The sequence below is a fragment of the Excalfactoria chinensis genome, chromosome 15 (assembly GCF_039878825.1).
Source record: "Excalfactoria chinensis isolate bCotChi1 chromosome 15, bCotChi1.hap2, whole genome shotgun sequence".
Classification (NCBI taxonomy): domain Eukaryota; kingdom Metazoa; phylum Chordata; class Aves; order Galliformes; family Phasianidae; genus Excalfactoria; species Excalfactoria chinensis.
In genome coordinates this window covers 8,477,555-8,493,753 of record NC_092839.1, presented here as the reverse complement: position 1 = coordinate 8,493,753, position 16,199 = coordinate 8,477,555, and the positions used below count along the sequence as shown (strand labels likewise).

General features: G+C 50.8%; 1 protein-coding gene across 15 annotated transcripts in view; it reads left to right on the top strand.

The window, feature by feature from the left end:
* The first annotated feature begins 3,588 nt into the window (after positions 1-3,588).
* The window catches only part of KCNQ2 (potassium voltage-gated channel subfamily Q member 2), a 66,315-nt gene continuing 53,704 nt past the window's right edge, over positions 3,589-16,199 (top strand). For 12 of the 15 annotated variants that reach the window (XM_072350140.1, XM_072350142.1, XM_072350136.1 and 9 more), the window contains exon 1: positions 3,591-3,980. In XM_072350140.1, coding sequence (XP_072206241.1) covers positions 3,685-3,980 — 296 coding nt within the window. In that variant the 5' untranslated portion in view covers positions 3,591-3,684. Of the gene's footprint in view, positions 3,981-16,199 lie in introns of all 15 variants that reach the window. The other 3 variants (XM_072350144.1, XM_072350143.1, XM_072350132.1) reach the window with 2 other exon arrangements.

The following is a 16,199-nucleotide window of genomic DNA, read 5'->3' as shown; positions in this document are numbered from 1 at the left end:
TCTCCTTTCACATACCTGGTCGTCTTGCTGTTCCTCTGGGATCTGGTTTTCTTACCAGTTAGGCCTGCGCAGCTTAAACTAATGCTGAAACTTCACCAGTTTTAACCTCTCCTCAAAAGGGGAAACAAAAGAATTCTATCTGAGCAAGGAATGCACACAGACCACAGTGCAACATAGAGGTTCCTCTCCATGCGAGTGCTCCTTGCTGCAGCTCAGGCCCATCTCATTCAACACTACTTTCCCTGTGTTCTGCTGTAGGTGCCCTGATGAGGTGGGTGCTGTCTAAGAACAGGACAGAAAGATGGATGATGGCACAGAAATGTTGCATCCGCTGAATATGTAATATAAAACAAGTAGCTCTGTCAGCACCAGGTGGAAGGCAGCCTGGCTTTTTGTCAACACACTGCCTGCAAATTTGGACTGGAGCATTTTAGTGGCTTGGGGGTTGGGAGTGATATCTGCATGGGTACCTTCTCTGGTATCCAGCAGTGATGAGATCACGCTCCAGGATTCTCTCTCTTTCTAGGCTTCTCATTTTCACCACTATTGACACAAACTCAATTAACCTCAAGGCCGACGACTGTCAAATTTGATTGAAACTGGGCAGTCATCTGATGTCTCTTCATTTTAGGTTGTTAAAGAATATCAGTGGTGGTGCTGTGGTTGGATGCAAGCGCCCAGAAAGGCTTTTGCTTCCTGCCCCCATGCCCACATTGAAGCCCCTTTGCTCTCAGATTGTCTCCGTCACTTGGTGACCCAAGGGCTGATTGTCCCCATCCCCTCCCATGGCAGCAGGAGGTTTTACAGACCCTGTGCTGGTTCAGGCCAAGCCATGAATGGGATTTCCTTATGGGCTGAGCTGTAGTGCATCTGCATAAACACACCTTTCTCTCAAGTCATGTCTCGTGCTTTAAATCTCAAAAAGGTTTGCAAAAACGGTGTTAAGAAGAGCCCCTGTTGGCCAAGCAGAAAGAAGCATTTGTGGGTTCTAGGATGCTGGTTGCTGCCTGGAGGAGAGGATGAGCTGGAAGGGGAAAGGGGCTCTGCAGAAGAGGAAGATGGGTGGATGTAGGGTGCTGAAAGTCGCCACTCTGCTCTTGGATTAGCTTTGCTTGGATGGTGCGGCATCAGTTAGCCAAGCCCTGTACAAGAAGAGATAGAGCCAAAGGACAGAACACAAACTTTCTGTATCATCACATAGCTAGATAGATTTCCTCTTACCTTCAGGGTCTGAGCTCTCTGCCACTGTGTTTGTGTTTAAAGCCATCGGTGGTGTTGAAAGCAAAGAACTGACTCAGTAATTCTGTTTGTGGAGACATAATGTCCTTGGATCAGATAAAAGCACCTTCCCAGTACTGCTTTTACATACTTCATTAATTCACATAGTGTTAGCAGCTCGTTAGTGGCTCTCTGTCCTCCTGCTCCACAACAACTGCTTTCATTTTTGACATCACATCAGCAGCCTGGTTCATGGCAGAGCAGTTGGAATGAGATCCCTTCCAACCAAAGCCATTCTGGGACGTCCTGTTGCACTCTCTGTCCTTGCTTGTCTTCCTTTGAGGTTTCATCTCCCTCCTAAATGAAGCCACAACCCCTGACAGCCACCAGCACCACCCCACACCTTCCCCAGCATCTCACTCACACCCAGGGCTTGGGAATGGTAAAATCCCATCCCCTCCCTGAGCCCTCTGCTGTTTTATGACGATGTCAGAGATGCGTGGCATCCAGAGATGAGCTGCAGTGTGACACCACAAATGACCAACTAATTAGGCAAAGAAGAGCGCGACGAATTGAGACTCTTCTTTAGGGCTCACAGACTGTTAGTAATCTGCAATTTGTTAATTGAAAATTGCTTCCTCTGTTTGTTGTTGGCCTTTTGGTGGAGGGGGATATTTCCTGCTTTTGGACTGCGTCGCTGGATCTATAATAATGCACTTTGTACATTAGTGCCAGGCACATTTGTAATTGGCTACCCTATTAAAGAACACTAATGATCTTACAAGTGTTCACAAATAATGAATAGAATGGCCCCTTGCTGAATTGAGTAATTTATTCACTGACATACTTGCAGATCTGTTTTTCCATGCTTTAACCCAGCTTTAGCTCTCTGCCTGCCTTGCAGAGACATCTCCTCTTTCATCCGTGTGTTGGAGACAATACGGGTCACAGGAAACTCACTGTTCATTGGGACTTGGGACTGGAGCACATACGTGATAGGATGTGCAGAGCAAGCAGCAGTGATGTCAGTCTCTGGTGCATTCGTTGCTGCTGGGATTCTCCTGAAGCATAAAAGGAGGACAAAAAACAAGAAACAGAGCTTGGGAAATGCAATCCAGAGAGCGATGCTGATTTTCTCTTTTAAATGTGGAAGCCATAAAATAGAGTAGCAGGGTTGGTTTTCCAGCTACTGCCCCTTACAGGAGTGGGAACTGGAATGCAGCTCTGTCAGGTTCCTGCACACCGTGCAGCTTTGGGCAACCCTTTCTCTGCTTCCAAAATAACCTCACTGTGGCAAGGTGCTCCGTGCTGAAAGCAGCAGCCCAGCAGAGCTCACAGTTCTATTTTCACCCAACAAGCCTTGTCCTAAAGCACTGCCTACTTATGAAAAACATGCAGAGCAGTTTTCCAAGGAGGATAATAGTGAAGGAAGGTACATCTGCCTTGTGTCAGGCTTCTGCGTGTTCTCCTGAGTCCTGGAGAGGGGGAAATATTCTTTGGGGCAGAAGCCTGCCATGTTATATGGGGGGAAATGGTAACACTGAGCCATAATTACAGGGTGGGACAAAGATGAGGTTTGGGTCAGTGTGCTTAGAGAAGGGCTTCCTACAGTGGGAGCTTTGTAGCCACATCGTGGTGAAGATTCAGTGCAGGAAGTAAGTTGTACAGGGGCTTGTGAGCCTGAAGAAGATAGGTTTGACCTCAGGGAAGTGTGGACAAAGGGAATGGCTTTGCGTAAGTGGATTTGTTGTGAGGTTACAGAAGCTGAGTGGGTATGGAGCTGGTTCCCCCCTGTGACCCCACAGCACTCCCTGCATCTGCTGCCACCCAGACTGTGGCAGAGCTGTAGGGATGGGCACCCCACCACAGGGCACCCCCAGCAGAACAGCTCACACCACGGAGCCTCCCAGGTGGGAGAAAACCTGCAGTGTCTTTATGGGGGGAAACCAAAGTGATGGGGACACAGGTGGTATCTTGAGGCCAGGAGAAGATGCCAGAGCTTGGTTTTACAAGATGCTGGAGCTTGCTTTTGTGGGGAGAATGTCAGATCCTGAATTGTGGGGAGGATGCTGAAGCCTGCTTTGTGGGGGAACACCAGAACTTGTTTATGCACTTGTTTCTATTGGTGTGTGCCTGTGACTTTTGGTGTTTCCATTGTGATTTTTTTTCTCTCTCTCCCTTTTTATTTCTTCTTCTTCTTTTCCCTTTTTCTGAGGGCGGGGACCCCTCAGCCCCCTATTCTGGAGGATGCTCCCTGCGGGACGCAGCCCGCCCCCCGCACAGCTGAGGGTTAACGGGGCGGGCGGAGCGGGCGGGGCGCGGCCCGGCAGAGCCCATTGCGGCCGGTTCCGTTCCGTTCCGTTTCTGCGGCGTCTCCAGCGCCGGGCGCGGAGCGGCGGAGGGGAGCGCGGGCGGAACCCCCCCCCCCCCCCTCCCGCGGCCCCGCCGCCGCCCCCGGCAGCCACCATGGTGCAGAAATCCCGCAACGGAGGCGTTTACCCGGGGCCCGCCGCCGAGAAGAAGCTGAAGGTGGGCTTCGTGGGGCTGGACCCGGGAGCTCCGGACTCCAGCCGGGACGGGGCTCTGCTCATCGCCGGCTCCGAAAGCACCAAGAGGGGCAGCATCCTCAGCAAACCCCGTTCGGGGGTGTCGGGTAGCGGGAAGCCCCCCAAAAGGAATGCTTTTTACCGCAAGCTGCAGAATTTTCTCTACAATGTGTTGGAGAGACCGCGGGGCTGGGCTTTCATTTACCACGCATACGTGTGAGTAATAAAAAGATTGGGGGGATGGGGGGGGGGGGGGACGACGACGACAGCGCAGCCCCCTTCCTTTACCCCCAGCCCCAAATTTCTCCTTGTCACCCATCGCCAATCGCGGAGTGCGGGGTGGGTGGGGGATGCTCCAGCTGCAGAACGGCTGCAGGGAAGGAAGGGAATGGGGGATGGGGGGTGGTGGAAACGCTCGCTGGGGAACCTAATAAGAGTGGTGCGAGCCCCTCCCGGAGCTGCCGCAGCCCCACAGTGTCCGGGCACGGTGCACCTGGGAAGGGGTGTGTGTGATGGTGATGGTGGTGGGGGAGCCAGAAGCTGTCCCTGCAGAGCTGGGGGTGGCTCCGGCGGGGAGGTGCAATGCACCGGTCCTGTGCACCCCCCCTTTACCTCCTCGCTTGCGGGGGAAGGGGCTGCGGTGGGTGCATGCAGGGGAGCGATGGGGAGGGAGCGCTCCTCCGTCTTGCTTGAAATCACCATAGCAATGCTGCGAGCTGAAGAACACAAAGCGCTGCTCAGGCACTGGCTTCTTTCCCTTCCTCCTCCTCCTCCCCCTTCCTACCCCCCCCCCCACGTCTCCTCCGGCCCCATCTTTTGCGGGGCGCTGCGGAGGATGTAGGGCCGGGAGGTTGCGGCTCCGCATTGTGGGGCCGGGAGGTTTTCCTTGTGCCCCCATGGGATGCAGCGGGGTGGGAATATCTGCGAAGAAACGCTGAGCCGCGTCCGGGGCTTCCTGGCGGGGATGGAGTAGGAACAAAGGAGCGGTCCTGGGGTGCGCATTTTCCCCTCGGCAGCCTCGATTTTAGGCAGGAATGGCCACGCTGGATAGGTGAAAAATCCCTCTGTCTGCAGGCTGTGCTGCAGGAGGAGGGCAGCTGGCTGCTCGTTGTTCAGAGGATTGCAAAGGGAGGGTCAGGATAAGTCGCTGTGTTACTGCAACTCCCTTCCCTCTGGGACTTTCCACGGTCCCACTGGGCTGTTCTGGGTTCCAGCACAGTCCTGTTTGGGTGCCTGCTCTCTTAGAGCCAATGGATTTGTTTTGTTTGCATGTTGTTCATCACGACCAGGGCCTTCATCAACTCCACTGAGAAGATTTTTGGGGCCTTTTGTTATTTTCCCCCGTTCCTTTTGCTGCCAACGCCATTCTCAGATCAGATGTTGGGATGTGCTTTATGGTCCTCGGCCATTTTGTGCCTTGAGGCCTCCCAGGAAGGTGTGTTGTGGCCAGGTGGTGAGATGCTGTTTGGAAGGGGATGCTGTTTGGGAGGAAGGGGAAGCTTCATCTTGCACTGCAGAGGGCTGGGGGCTTGCAGAGAACTCTGTGTCCCTGGAGCTCAGCGGTGTCTGTGATGGGAGTGAGGTCCTGAGCACTCTCCATGCCCAGGAATTCCATATGCTTGGTGCTGCGAAGTCTCATGGTGAGGCTCGTCTGCCTTTACAGTGAGGATGAGGTTGTTGTGTACAGCATGCATTGAAGACCCAGCTTGGGCTGGCAATGGCAGCAGTGAGAAGGGCTGAAAGCCAAATGGCCAGCAAGGGGTAGCCCTGCCTGAGACGGCTTTGTAAGCTTCTTTTGCTTCTTCAGCTGCTGTCCTAACTTCTAATCCACATTGCTCTGTGCAGTAGCATTGGCTTGGGCAAGCAGTAATCATCACAGGGCTCAAGCAAGGCGTCCTGAGTTGCTTCCTCCTGGGGTTCACCTTCTCCTGAAGCCTCCATTTCCAATTCATCCCTCCAGAGCCCCACAGCTGCATCTTGCTTTTAGGGCCCACGGCTCTGCCTTCTGTGTGTCACCTGGTTGGGGCTGTGCCTGAGTAGGAAACACTGCAAAATCACCTCTGACTTAAACTGCTGGGAAATGGAGGCAGTGCTCAGGGCTGAGGTGGGAGCTGCACTGAGGTCTGTGAAGCCTTAGTAATGTGATTAATTTTGTACAGTGTGTTGGGATGTTTTGTGAATGCCAGTCTTCTGAACCATACATACAATAAGGTTGGCTTTGATAGGTCAGTAATGTGTTACTTAGGGAGCTGGAGGGTACAATGAACATCTCACAAAGTCACTGGGGTAAAGCCCAGCACCCAGTTAACTCCCTTTGCTGCCTGTCAGCCTGGTCCCACCAGTGCCAGCGTTGTGCATATCTGAATGGGGCAGGTGGGGACTTTCCTGGGTTTTTGTAGCTAAAAGTCTGTAATCCAATGAGGACAGCACAGAGACTGCTGGCTGCTTCTGCACAAACATGAAGGCGAAGGGACTGCCTCAAGGTCATGAAGTTTGTGTGGGAGAGCTGCCTGGAGATCCCCATGCAAGTCGCAGTATTTCCCATGCTGCATCTGAGCTCCAATGCATTGATCTATTTTCCTTCTCTTTCTGTTGTTCTTTCCCTTTTGCACCATTTCATGCATAACAAAAAGGAAATCCAGCCTCACCTCAGCTGTTGCCTCTGTAAAAGCTCTGTGCCCTCCGTGAGAACAGCGCTCCCTATTTCGTATTGCTGTGTTGTGATTCATTTCTATGCATAAACAGCTCTTCCCACACTGACACGAGTGGGTGACCCGCTCGTGGTAAGCATGGATGTGTGCATTATAAGGGTATGTATGTTCTGCACTGTTCTGTGGACAGCTGACACTCAGGGATCCCATCTTAGAGTGTGGCTGGAAATGGACTCGGGGCTTCTTGTATCTCATCTCCCATATTTTCCTGGTATTCCTCTTCTTCCTCTCAGCTCCCTCTCTCTTCTTTTTCCCCTCGTCTCTTTTGGCAGAGCCGTAGCACTGCAGCACATGGCCTCGATCTGTTCAGGGTTGAGCTAAAACTTGTGAAGTTGAGCCCTGTCTAAGCAGCAGGCCATGCCTTTTGAAGGACGTGGCAGCATTTAGGTCTCATGGCAGCTCTCTGCACTGAGAGGCATTTTGCTTGCACAACTGTTCAGTTTTCCTTTCTTTTTCTTCCCCCCCCCACAATGATTTAGGTTGTCTTTTCCCTCCTAATCCTCTCACCTTGCTTATTATCCCCTGTCCCATGCTTGGTGGCGCTCAGCCTGAAGTGCTGTGATGCATCTTCTTCCAGAAGGGATGCTGCGCTCTGTTCTAACCTGGGTGAGGTGCATGGACTGAACACCCCCACAGCCCTCTGTGTCTGCAGGTGCCCTTTCTGACCTCTGGGTGAGCTGCTCTTGTTTGGGACCTATATTCAGCCACTTTGAAAGCTGTGTGCCTACAGCAAATGCAGTTTTCGTCTTCTGTTTATTGTTCTCTTTTAAGCCTCCAAAACCACCACTGTCCCCAGCACATCTCTTGGCAGCAGCAGCAGCTACGGAGCATTGGGAGGATGAAGAGCTGATGCAATTCCTCCCCTAGACGTGTGGGGTTTCTTGGTGCAGAAGTGGCCTCTTTTGTGACTCCTCCCGGCCCTTGGGGACCTCAGGGACCAGGAAGAATGTGGTTATTGCATACAGAGTCTTTCTCAGGTTATCTTTTGCTTTTGATGTATCGCCGTAGGTGTTTTTCTGCTGTCAGAAAGCTTGTGTGTTTTGTTTTGGTTTTCTCCCCAGTTAATTTTGTGTCTTATGGCATTGATTAATTAGGATGTGTTTCTCCCCTTGCTCAGGTAAGCCTTTAACAACCCCAGACCCATCGAACCCACCAGCGATGGGCAGGGGACCTCCTCACATCCTATTGGGAGTGCAGGACAAAGATCCAACACAAATCCCATATGCTGAGCGTAATGGAGCTGCTGGGCTCCAGAGACAGATGCCCTCACCGTGCAGTTTGTCCTCCCTGGGGACTTCCATGCGGCGATGCCTCACCAGCTCCTGCTTAGTCAGAGCCGGGTGGGAGCAATCTGACTTAATGTGTCACGTTCCAGTCGTATTCACCCCACACTGACATTCAGGAAAGGAAAAACAAGCTGGTCCCTTGGGTGACCTCCTTTCTGCAACGCAATGCGCCTCAACCAGCTGAGCCTCCATCTTTCTTAAGAAGGGATGACCCCCAAAGCAAGTCCCAAATCCTTTACTAAATGGAAGACGGGTGTCACTTCAACAAAGAAATGCAATTTGTGAAAACCACAGGGGTTTTTTAATGTATAGACTTCTGCTTAGAAGCAGATATGCGGGATGTGGTGGGACGAGGCTCTGCAGTTTGTTGGTAGAGCGGGATGGAGGGTTGTTGTTGTCAGGCTTTTGCAGGGGCTTAGCAGGATAAAAAAGTTTTGTATGTGGCACTTGGGATTTAAGCAGCAAACGCTCAGCCCCGCATAATCCTGTTTAAGGTAGCCCAAACATACAGCTGGTTTCTCTGTAGGCTCTTGAGGGACTGATTCCACTTTAACATTGCAGTGGCAGTTCCTGCCATGTAATCTCCTGTGGAGAAGAAGCAGGGGAGCAGAGGAGGGTGGAGGGTGATTCCTATAGAGGATTAAACTGCAGCGTGCTTCTGTGAAATGTGAGCCTGTTCATGTGAGACACCCCCTACAGAGACAAGATCTTCAGCCCTGAGTTGGATAAGCCCCTTCTTCCTATGGTGGTTTGCGTTGCTATGGGATAATGCAATGGCTTTTAGCCACTAAGTGATCAGAAAGGAATTAATTACATTTAAAAACCAGCTGATCGGGGTTGTCTGGGCTGAGTTTGATGAATGCATGCGTTGTGAGGTGGCTTGAGCAGCAAGCGTGTGCCAGCAGGACCAGGTAGTGCAGGGAGGACACCTGGTCCATCGCTGCCATGTGTTCATACTGTTCCTAGCTGGGCTGCAAGCCAAAAGCACTTGGGCTCCTCTGACATCATCTAGAGCAGAGGATGGCCCTGCTGATGCTGCAGGAACAGGTATTTAAATTGGCCTTTTGGTGGATGTGCCCATCCACACAGGCAGAAAGAACAAGCTGGAGCTGCTGGTGACCTCGGCTTCCCACGTGCTTCTCCCAGCCCTGTTCTGGGCAAGCTGTGAATGCAGCAGCCTGTGACACGCAGACTGAAGGTGTTTGGGGAGGTCATGTGCATCTGTTCTAAAGCACTGAATTAATTATGTGCAGAGCTGTCTGCTGGGGAGTATCTCGAGCAGAAGTCACTGGCTGAGATGATGAGAGCTGCTTTATTGCAGCCTCTGGGCTTCCTGACTGCCAATAAATGAGGGAAACCGGAGCATTCCTCTGCCTCTCTCTCATCTGTTTGCAGTATCACTCCAACACGGAGAATGGGAGGTCTGTGATATCTTCTCACCTCTCCTGCTGCTGTAGTGTCATGCTTTAAACTATGATGGGGGCACCAGGACTGATGGGTGCAGCAGGAGCTTCCTGATTTGTGTTAGTGTGGACCATGCTCAGACATTGAGCTTGGTGATGCTCAGACATTGAGCTTGGTGATGCTCAGACATTGAGCTTGGTGATGCTCAGACATTGAGCTTGGTGATGCTCAGACATTGAGCTTGGTGATGCTCAGACATTGAGCTTGGTGATGCTCAGACATTGAGCTTGGTGATGCTCAGACATTGAGCTTGGTGATGCTCAGACATTGAGCTTGGTGATGCTCAGACATTGAGCTTGGTGATGCTCAGACATTGAGCTTGGTGATGCTCAGACATTGAGCTTGGTGATGCTCAGACATTGAGCTTGGTGATGCTCAGACATTGAGCTTGGTGATGCTCAGACATTGAGCTTGGTGATGCTCAGACATTGAGCTTGGTGATGCTCAGACATTGAGCTTGGTGATGCTCAGACATTGAGCTTGGTGATGCTCAGACATTGAGCTTGGTGATGCTCAGACATTGAGCTTGGTGATGCTCAGACATTGAGCTTGGTGATGCTCAGACATTGAGCTTGGTGATGCTCAGACATTGAGCTTGGTGATGCTCAGACATTGAGCTTGGTGATGCTCAGACATTGAGCTTGGTGATGCTCAGACATTGAGCTTGGTGATGCTCAGACATTGAGCTTGGTGATGCTCAGACATTGAGCTTGGTGATGCTCAGACATTGAGCTTGGTGATGCTCAGACATTGAGCTTGGTGATGCTCAGACATTGAGCTTGGTGATGCTCAGACATTGAGCTTGGTGATGCTCAGACATTGAGCTTGGTGATGCTCAGACATTGAGCTTGGTGATGCTCAGACATTGAGCTTGGTGATGCTCAGACATTGAGCTTGGTGATGCTCAGACATTGAGCTTGGTGATGCTCAGACATTGAGCTTGGTGATGCTCAGACATTGAGCTTGGTGATGCTCAGACATTGAGCTTGGTGATGCTCAGACATTGAGCTTGGTGATGCTCAGACATTGAGCTTGGTGATGCTCAGACATTGAGCTTGGTGATGCTCAGACATTGAGCTTGGTGATGCTCAGACATTGAGCTTGGTGATGCTCAGACATTGAGCTTGGTGATGCTCAGACATTGAGCTTGGTGATGCTCAGACATTGAGCTTGGTGATGCTCAGACATTGAGCTTGGTGATGCTCAGACATTGAGCTTGGTGATGCTCAGACATTGAGCTTGGTGATGCTCAGACATTGAGCTTGGTGATGCTCAGACATTGAGCTTGGTGATGCTCAGACATTGAGCTTGGTGATGCTCAGACATTGAGCTTGGTGATGCTCAGACATTGAGCTTGGTGATGCTCAGACATTGAGCTTGGTGATGCTCAGACATTGAGCTTGGTGATGCTCAGACATTGAGCTTGGTGATGCTCAGACATTGAGCTTGGTGATGCTCAGACATTGAGCTTGGTGATGCTCAGACATTGAGCTTGGTGATGCTCAGACATTGAGCTTGGTGATGCTCAGACATTGAGCTTGGTGATGCTCAGACATTGAGCTTGGTGATGCTCAGACATTGAGCTTGGTGATGCTCAGATGCCTGCTGGGTGGAGCACTGTGTCCTGTGATCCTCTCAGAAATCCCATAGGATCCTCAGAGCGCATCTGCCTTCTGGAGATGCCCGTTTCTCTTTATGACAAAGGAAACCTGAGTTCCCTTGTGTACCTTGGATGGAAGCTGGATGAGATGAGTATCAACAATGAGGTGAGAAAACAGAACCTGGCATCTGTTTGCAACCTGAAAGCTTGAGTGAGCTGAAGCAGTGCTAAGTATCTTCCACCACAGCCATTAGGAACTGTGGTGTTCAGAGCCAGAACAACTCTGTGGTTGTCCCAGCAGGTGAAGGTGGGAGATGGGTCTGATCCACACCAGAGCAGAATGATCACAATCTGAGCTCCACACTTAACCAGCAACTGTTATGCAGCAGTTTTGAGAAAGGAACCTTTACAGCAAACCCCAATTACCTCATGGACCTGAAACTCAAGTCCCAGAGGGAATTAGAGGATAATCAAGTCTTATTAACACTGATGATTGTTCAGAGCAGCTCTGGTTGTGTCTGGACTCTGGGAGCAGAGTGCCTGGCAGGCTGGCCAGCCTTCTTTCTGACACCAGGCAGTAGGCACAGGGCAAGGAAACAAGAGGATGAATAGTGTTGGGGAGCAGCTGCCCTCACTGTGTGGGGGCTGAGGATGGTGTCTGTGTCTGTCCATTGCATCAGGCACTCAGACAAGATTACAGGAGGCAAAGGTTATGCCTTCGGGATGGATTTTCCTAGGGATTCCCAGATGCTGCATTTGCAAATAGACCCTAATCTGCCTCAAGTCCCGCCTTCTGCTTTGCAGCTCCGCCAACCCAGAGAGCAAAATCTGTCTGAGGCAATTGCAGAGCTGCTGTCACACGTTGCAATGGATGAGTGCAGCAGGACGGGTTTTCCTCGCACAGCTCCTGCAGACACACTGTCACTCCCTGTAAAGCTCTTGTGGTGCCCAGGAATTAAACCTAGCAGAGATCCTGACTCAAAGGTGACTCATGTGCACCTCTTTGCCATTGCCTGTGTGAGTGTGGGAGCTCATGTCTGGGTACCTGCTGCGTGCATTTGTAGCAACTTGTGTTTGGTGTGGTTGGAAATTAATGAGTGGTGCAAAAGAGAAAAGAGATACTTGAGTCAAATAGTAGTTACAGTGAACACCAAGGGGAAAACAATGTTATAAGTGTGTAAGCAACCCTAATGAAAATCAAGTCTGTGAGCTTCTGTTCTGTATGTGAAGCCTGAAAGATCCAACCCACCAGACTCAGGAGCTCAGTAGACTTCGTCTGCACTGGAAGGAGGAAAGCATCTCCCCAGGAAACGTTCCCTATGCTGAGGCAGGTACTGCTTCTGTGTGCTTACAGCAGCTTCATTGTTGGAGTGCTGTGTGTGGCAGTGAAATGGCAGCACTGGGAGAGTTTTTCTCTTGCATGTTTATGGGATTCTGTGCAATGTGGAGTCTCTGAGTGGCCATTAATTGAGTTTATGTTTGCTTGGCGCTTCGTTACTAGGTCTGAGGAATGTAGAAAGGGATGTAAGAGCACTCCATCTTTCACTTTAGAGGAGAGCAAAGTAGTTGAATATAAATCTATATTACAGCTGGGCAAATAGAGAGGCCACGCTGCCTCCTGCCATGCTAAGCCATATGGGGATGAAACCAGAACACATCCAGAAGGGACAGTGAAGAGCAAAACCTCTCCCAGTGCTGAGGGCCACACGTGGCTCCTGGGGCAGGTTCCTTGTGCTGTCATTGCTGGTTCCATCCTGTGTTTGCTCATCCTTCTTCTTGTCCTTTGGGTGGCAAGTATGAGGATGTTGTCCAAGCAAACCCTTCCTCCAAGTATCCTGGGTTTATTAGCACTGATTTGTGCTTGGAGGACTAGTGAGACTCCTGAGTCATCTCCTTAGGCAGGGAGCTATTTATTGCAGCCTGTGTGTTACACTCCATGGGAGTGGGTGTCTCTCTTCCGCTTTTGGATCCTGCCCTGACTCTATATAAAGACTCCAGGCTTGAATGAGCAGCAAAACTCTGGCTCTGCTGTGTGGAAGACGTGTGCTGCTGACCTGCCTCCCTGGCTGGAGGAGCATGGTGGTTCTGAGCTCCGGTAGGAGTTTGCATGGGATATTTGTCCTCTTTGGCATCTCCCAGCTGCTAGAATGGCTTGTAGGGATGTGGGGCACTATGTGGTGATGTTCAGGAGTGCTTCTTGCTCTGCAGTGGCTCACAACCAAGCGGGAAGCACGATTTGTAACTCCTTTTCACCCCTCAGGTTGATTTGCTGATGTTTTGGCTTTTTGACGGGTGGTTTATTTTTCCACTTTAGGAGAGGTGAGGTATTTCCTAGCAACTGTAATTCTCTGTTGGTATCAGAGCAAAGACTTGGAAATGCTACAGGCAAATGCAGATGGGTTCTGCTGAGACACTGACAGCACAGGAACTGCCAGACCAAGGAGGACTTCACTGTGTCATTTCTATTGGGGTCAAGAAAGGCCTCCCTTGTGTCCTGGTGGCCTCACAGAGGGCTGTCTGGGTGCTGCGCCAGCCCCTCCCCAGCAGCTCTGCAGGGAACAGCATCCATCTGAGCCAGGGCTGATGGCAGCATTAGACCAGGGCTGGCTTCACACCCCATTAAGCATCTCACTGAGCCAGAGGGACCAGTCTTTGTGTTGTCTAACTGAATTGCTGGCACTTCAGCAGGGCTCTGTCTCTGTAGCAGGAGGGACTGATGCGTTTAATCTGTATTAGTGCTAAAGAAACTTTGTTAATAGCGACATGCTGGTTTGGTCCCAGGGGCTCCTTGGTGCACGTTGCTGTGGTCTGTTTTTGGTTGCTTGGTGGTGGTTTTTCACTTGTGGCATTTTCTATTGAGAAAGTCTTAGAGAGAAAGAGGTTGGGAGACTTTCACTGTCATGTCTCAGATGTGATATGCAGCCATTTCGAATTTGACACTGATTTTTTCTTTTTCCCTTGTTTTTCACATTTTCTGCTTTAGAATCTAGATGTTTTTAATGTAATTCTTATTTGGCTGCTCCTTTCTTAACATGCCAGCTAATAAGGGGAAAGAAGGATTCCTGCACCGAGCTTTTGTTGCTGCTGTTTTTTCCCTTCTGCAACAGAAATCAGATCTGATGTAAAGCTTCCATGAGCTGAGCTCTGACCACTGGTGGGTGCTGGGAGCATCGTGAGTGGTGCTTGGTGGCCCTGGGCTCAGTCCAGATCAGTAGTTGCAGCATCTCAGCCAGGAAAGATAACAGCATGCAGGGCTAGGATGTGGTTGTAGGCCAGCAATGGCTTCATAGAATCATTGAGTCCAACCATTCATCTGCCTTGGTGCGGGAGGAATGATTTGAGGTCGCACTGTGTGGCAAGGAAACGAGTGTTGGAATGGGGCAGATGAAACAGAGGCATCTTTAGAGTCCTATTCTGCTGTGGCACTGCTGGGAGATGGGGATGTAGGCACACGCAAGTGGGTCAAATGTGTCCCAGGCTCAGGTTTTTGCTCCGTGCTTTGGAATGGCCAAACCTGGAAGACTGACACTGCCTTGGCTCCATCTGTCCTCATTCAGGACCTTGGGTGCCTGGGGAGCATTTCATCCAATTGGCCTTTTTTGTCACCCTACTTTGTGAACCCTCTGCAGAGTGATTAAGTGTGAGCCCCAGCTCCCTGCAGACAAGCTGAAAGGCACCAGAAGCCCCAAACAAGCTGCATTCCTACCCAACCTTCATGCTTTTGGCCTTTGCTGTGGGAGTGGCTATTCTTAAAAGCACCCAAGGGCAACTCATTGAGCCAGAGGATCTGCAGCCCTGCCCATGGCCAGGAGTGCCCATCTATCTGGCAGCTGTATCTTGGTGTGAGGTGGGTAAGAAAGAGCTGGAGCTGAGCCTGAGCCCACACCATGCTCCAAGCCCTGCTGGGTAGGGATAAAAGCAGGGGGCTGCTGCAGCCATCACGGTGCTGGCTCAGTTTGGACCTGCTGGGGCAGCTCCGTTATGTTTCATTTGCTGAAAGCTCAGCAGAAATTAAATAAAAGTTAATTAAATCTTTTTTTTTTTTTTTTTTTTCCTGCCTGCTTCCTCTCCCTGTTTCTAGGGAAGACTGAAAAAATGTGCTAGAGAGGAGAAGAGAAACTCTTGAGCATCCTCTGATGAATGCAGTATATGGCCCCTGTGGGACTGCAGGGAAAGGCCCTGTAATTATGGGGAGCATCCTGCGAGGCTGGGTTACACAACCAGGATGGAGAGCTGCTCCTGCTCTGTGTTAGCAGCAGGCTGATGAGGCTGTGACTCAAAATACTACCTGGCTGTTATCCATTCATTGCTTTTCATCGTTGCTGGTGTCCTCTACGTACAGCACAGAATGCTCGTGAGGCTCCAAGCCAAGGCAGCAGGGGAGGAGCATGCAGGACCACAAAAGGGCTATTTGATATTGATGGTGACCCAGTTCCCAGGTGGCCCCGGTGCGTCTTGGGGCTGGTGGATGGTCACACAGCAATGCCACCAAGTGAAGGTGAATCATCCCCAGTTTGGGCAGGAGCAGCTCATGAGCCATTGTGTTTTGGGGATGGTGTTGTAGCAAGCAGCTGGAGATGTTGTAGAGGGGGACTTGCACCTTTGCATGGTGTTGGCCGTGCTGCAGGATGTTCTACTTTTGAGCTGTTGTATGATGCTCTTGCTGGCTCTGATCTGTGCAGACTTTGTTTCTTGTTGTGCTTTGCCAGGCTTTGTCCTCCTCCAGGAGGATTTATGAGGCTGTGTGTGTGTCTGGATTTACATGTGGGCTTAACCTTAGCTGTGTGCTGGGGAGAATCATCCTCATTTGGGAGCCCAAGGGTGGAGGAATTCCACACCATGGACAAGATCCCTGCAGCAGAGCTCAGCACCCCATGTTGTCACCATGGCCTCTCCCTCCTCTAGCCGCAGTAATCATTTCCTACACAGATTAGGATACTTCAGCGTGTATCCTTGTCCTGCAGAAAAGACATCTGGGGAGGCTGAGGCTGGAAGTTGTGTAGAAGCACCATCTTTCCAAAACAACATACAGTTCTATGTCTTGATGTCCCTTTGGTGACTAATCTGTATCTTTTCTCTCAATCAAAGCCAACTTGTATGGGTTTCTCATGATCTGCAGAGTGCTATCTTTTCCAAGGTCAGATTTTTGCCTGCTCCTTGTAGGAAGTTGGATGGTACCTACTGCTTTGGAAGAGGCTGGTTTTGAGCTGCAGCAGCCCAGCTCACGTCTCTCTCTCTTGTTTGTTTTTCTCTTGCTTAAGCAACACTTTGCCCCACTGCCCCTGCAGCATCTTTGAGCAGCACTGTTTGGTTTGTCCCAGGCAGGCAATTCCCTGTTATTCCCAAGGAATACATCATGGGAACAAGTTGGGTG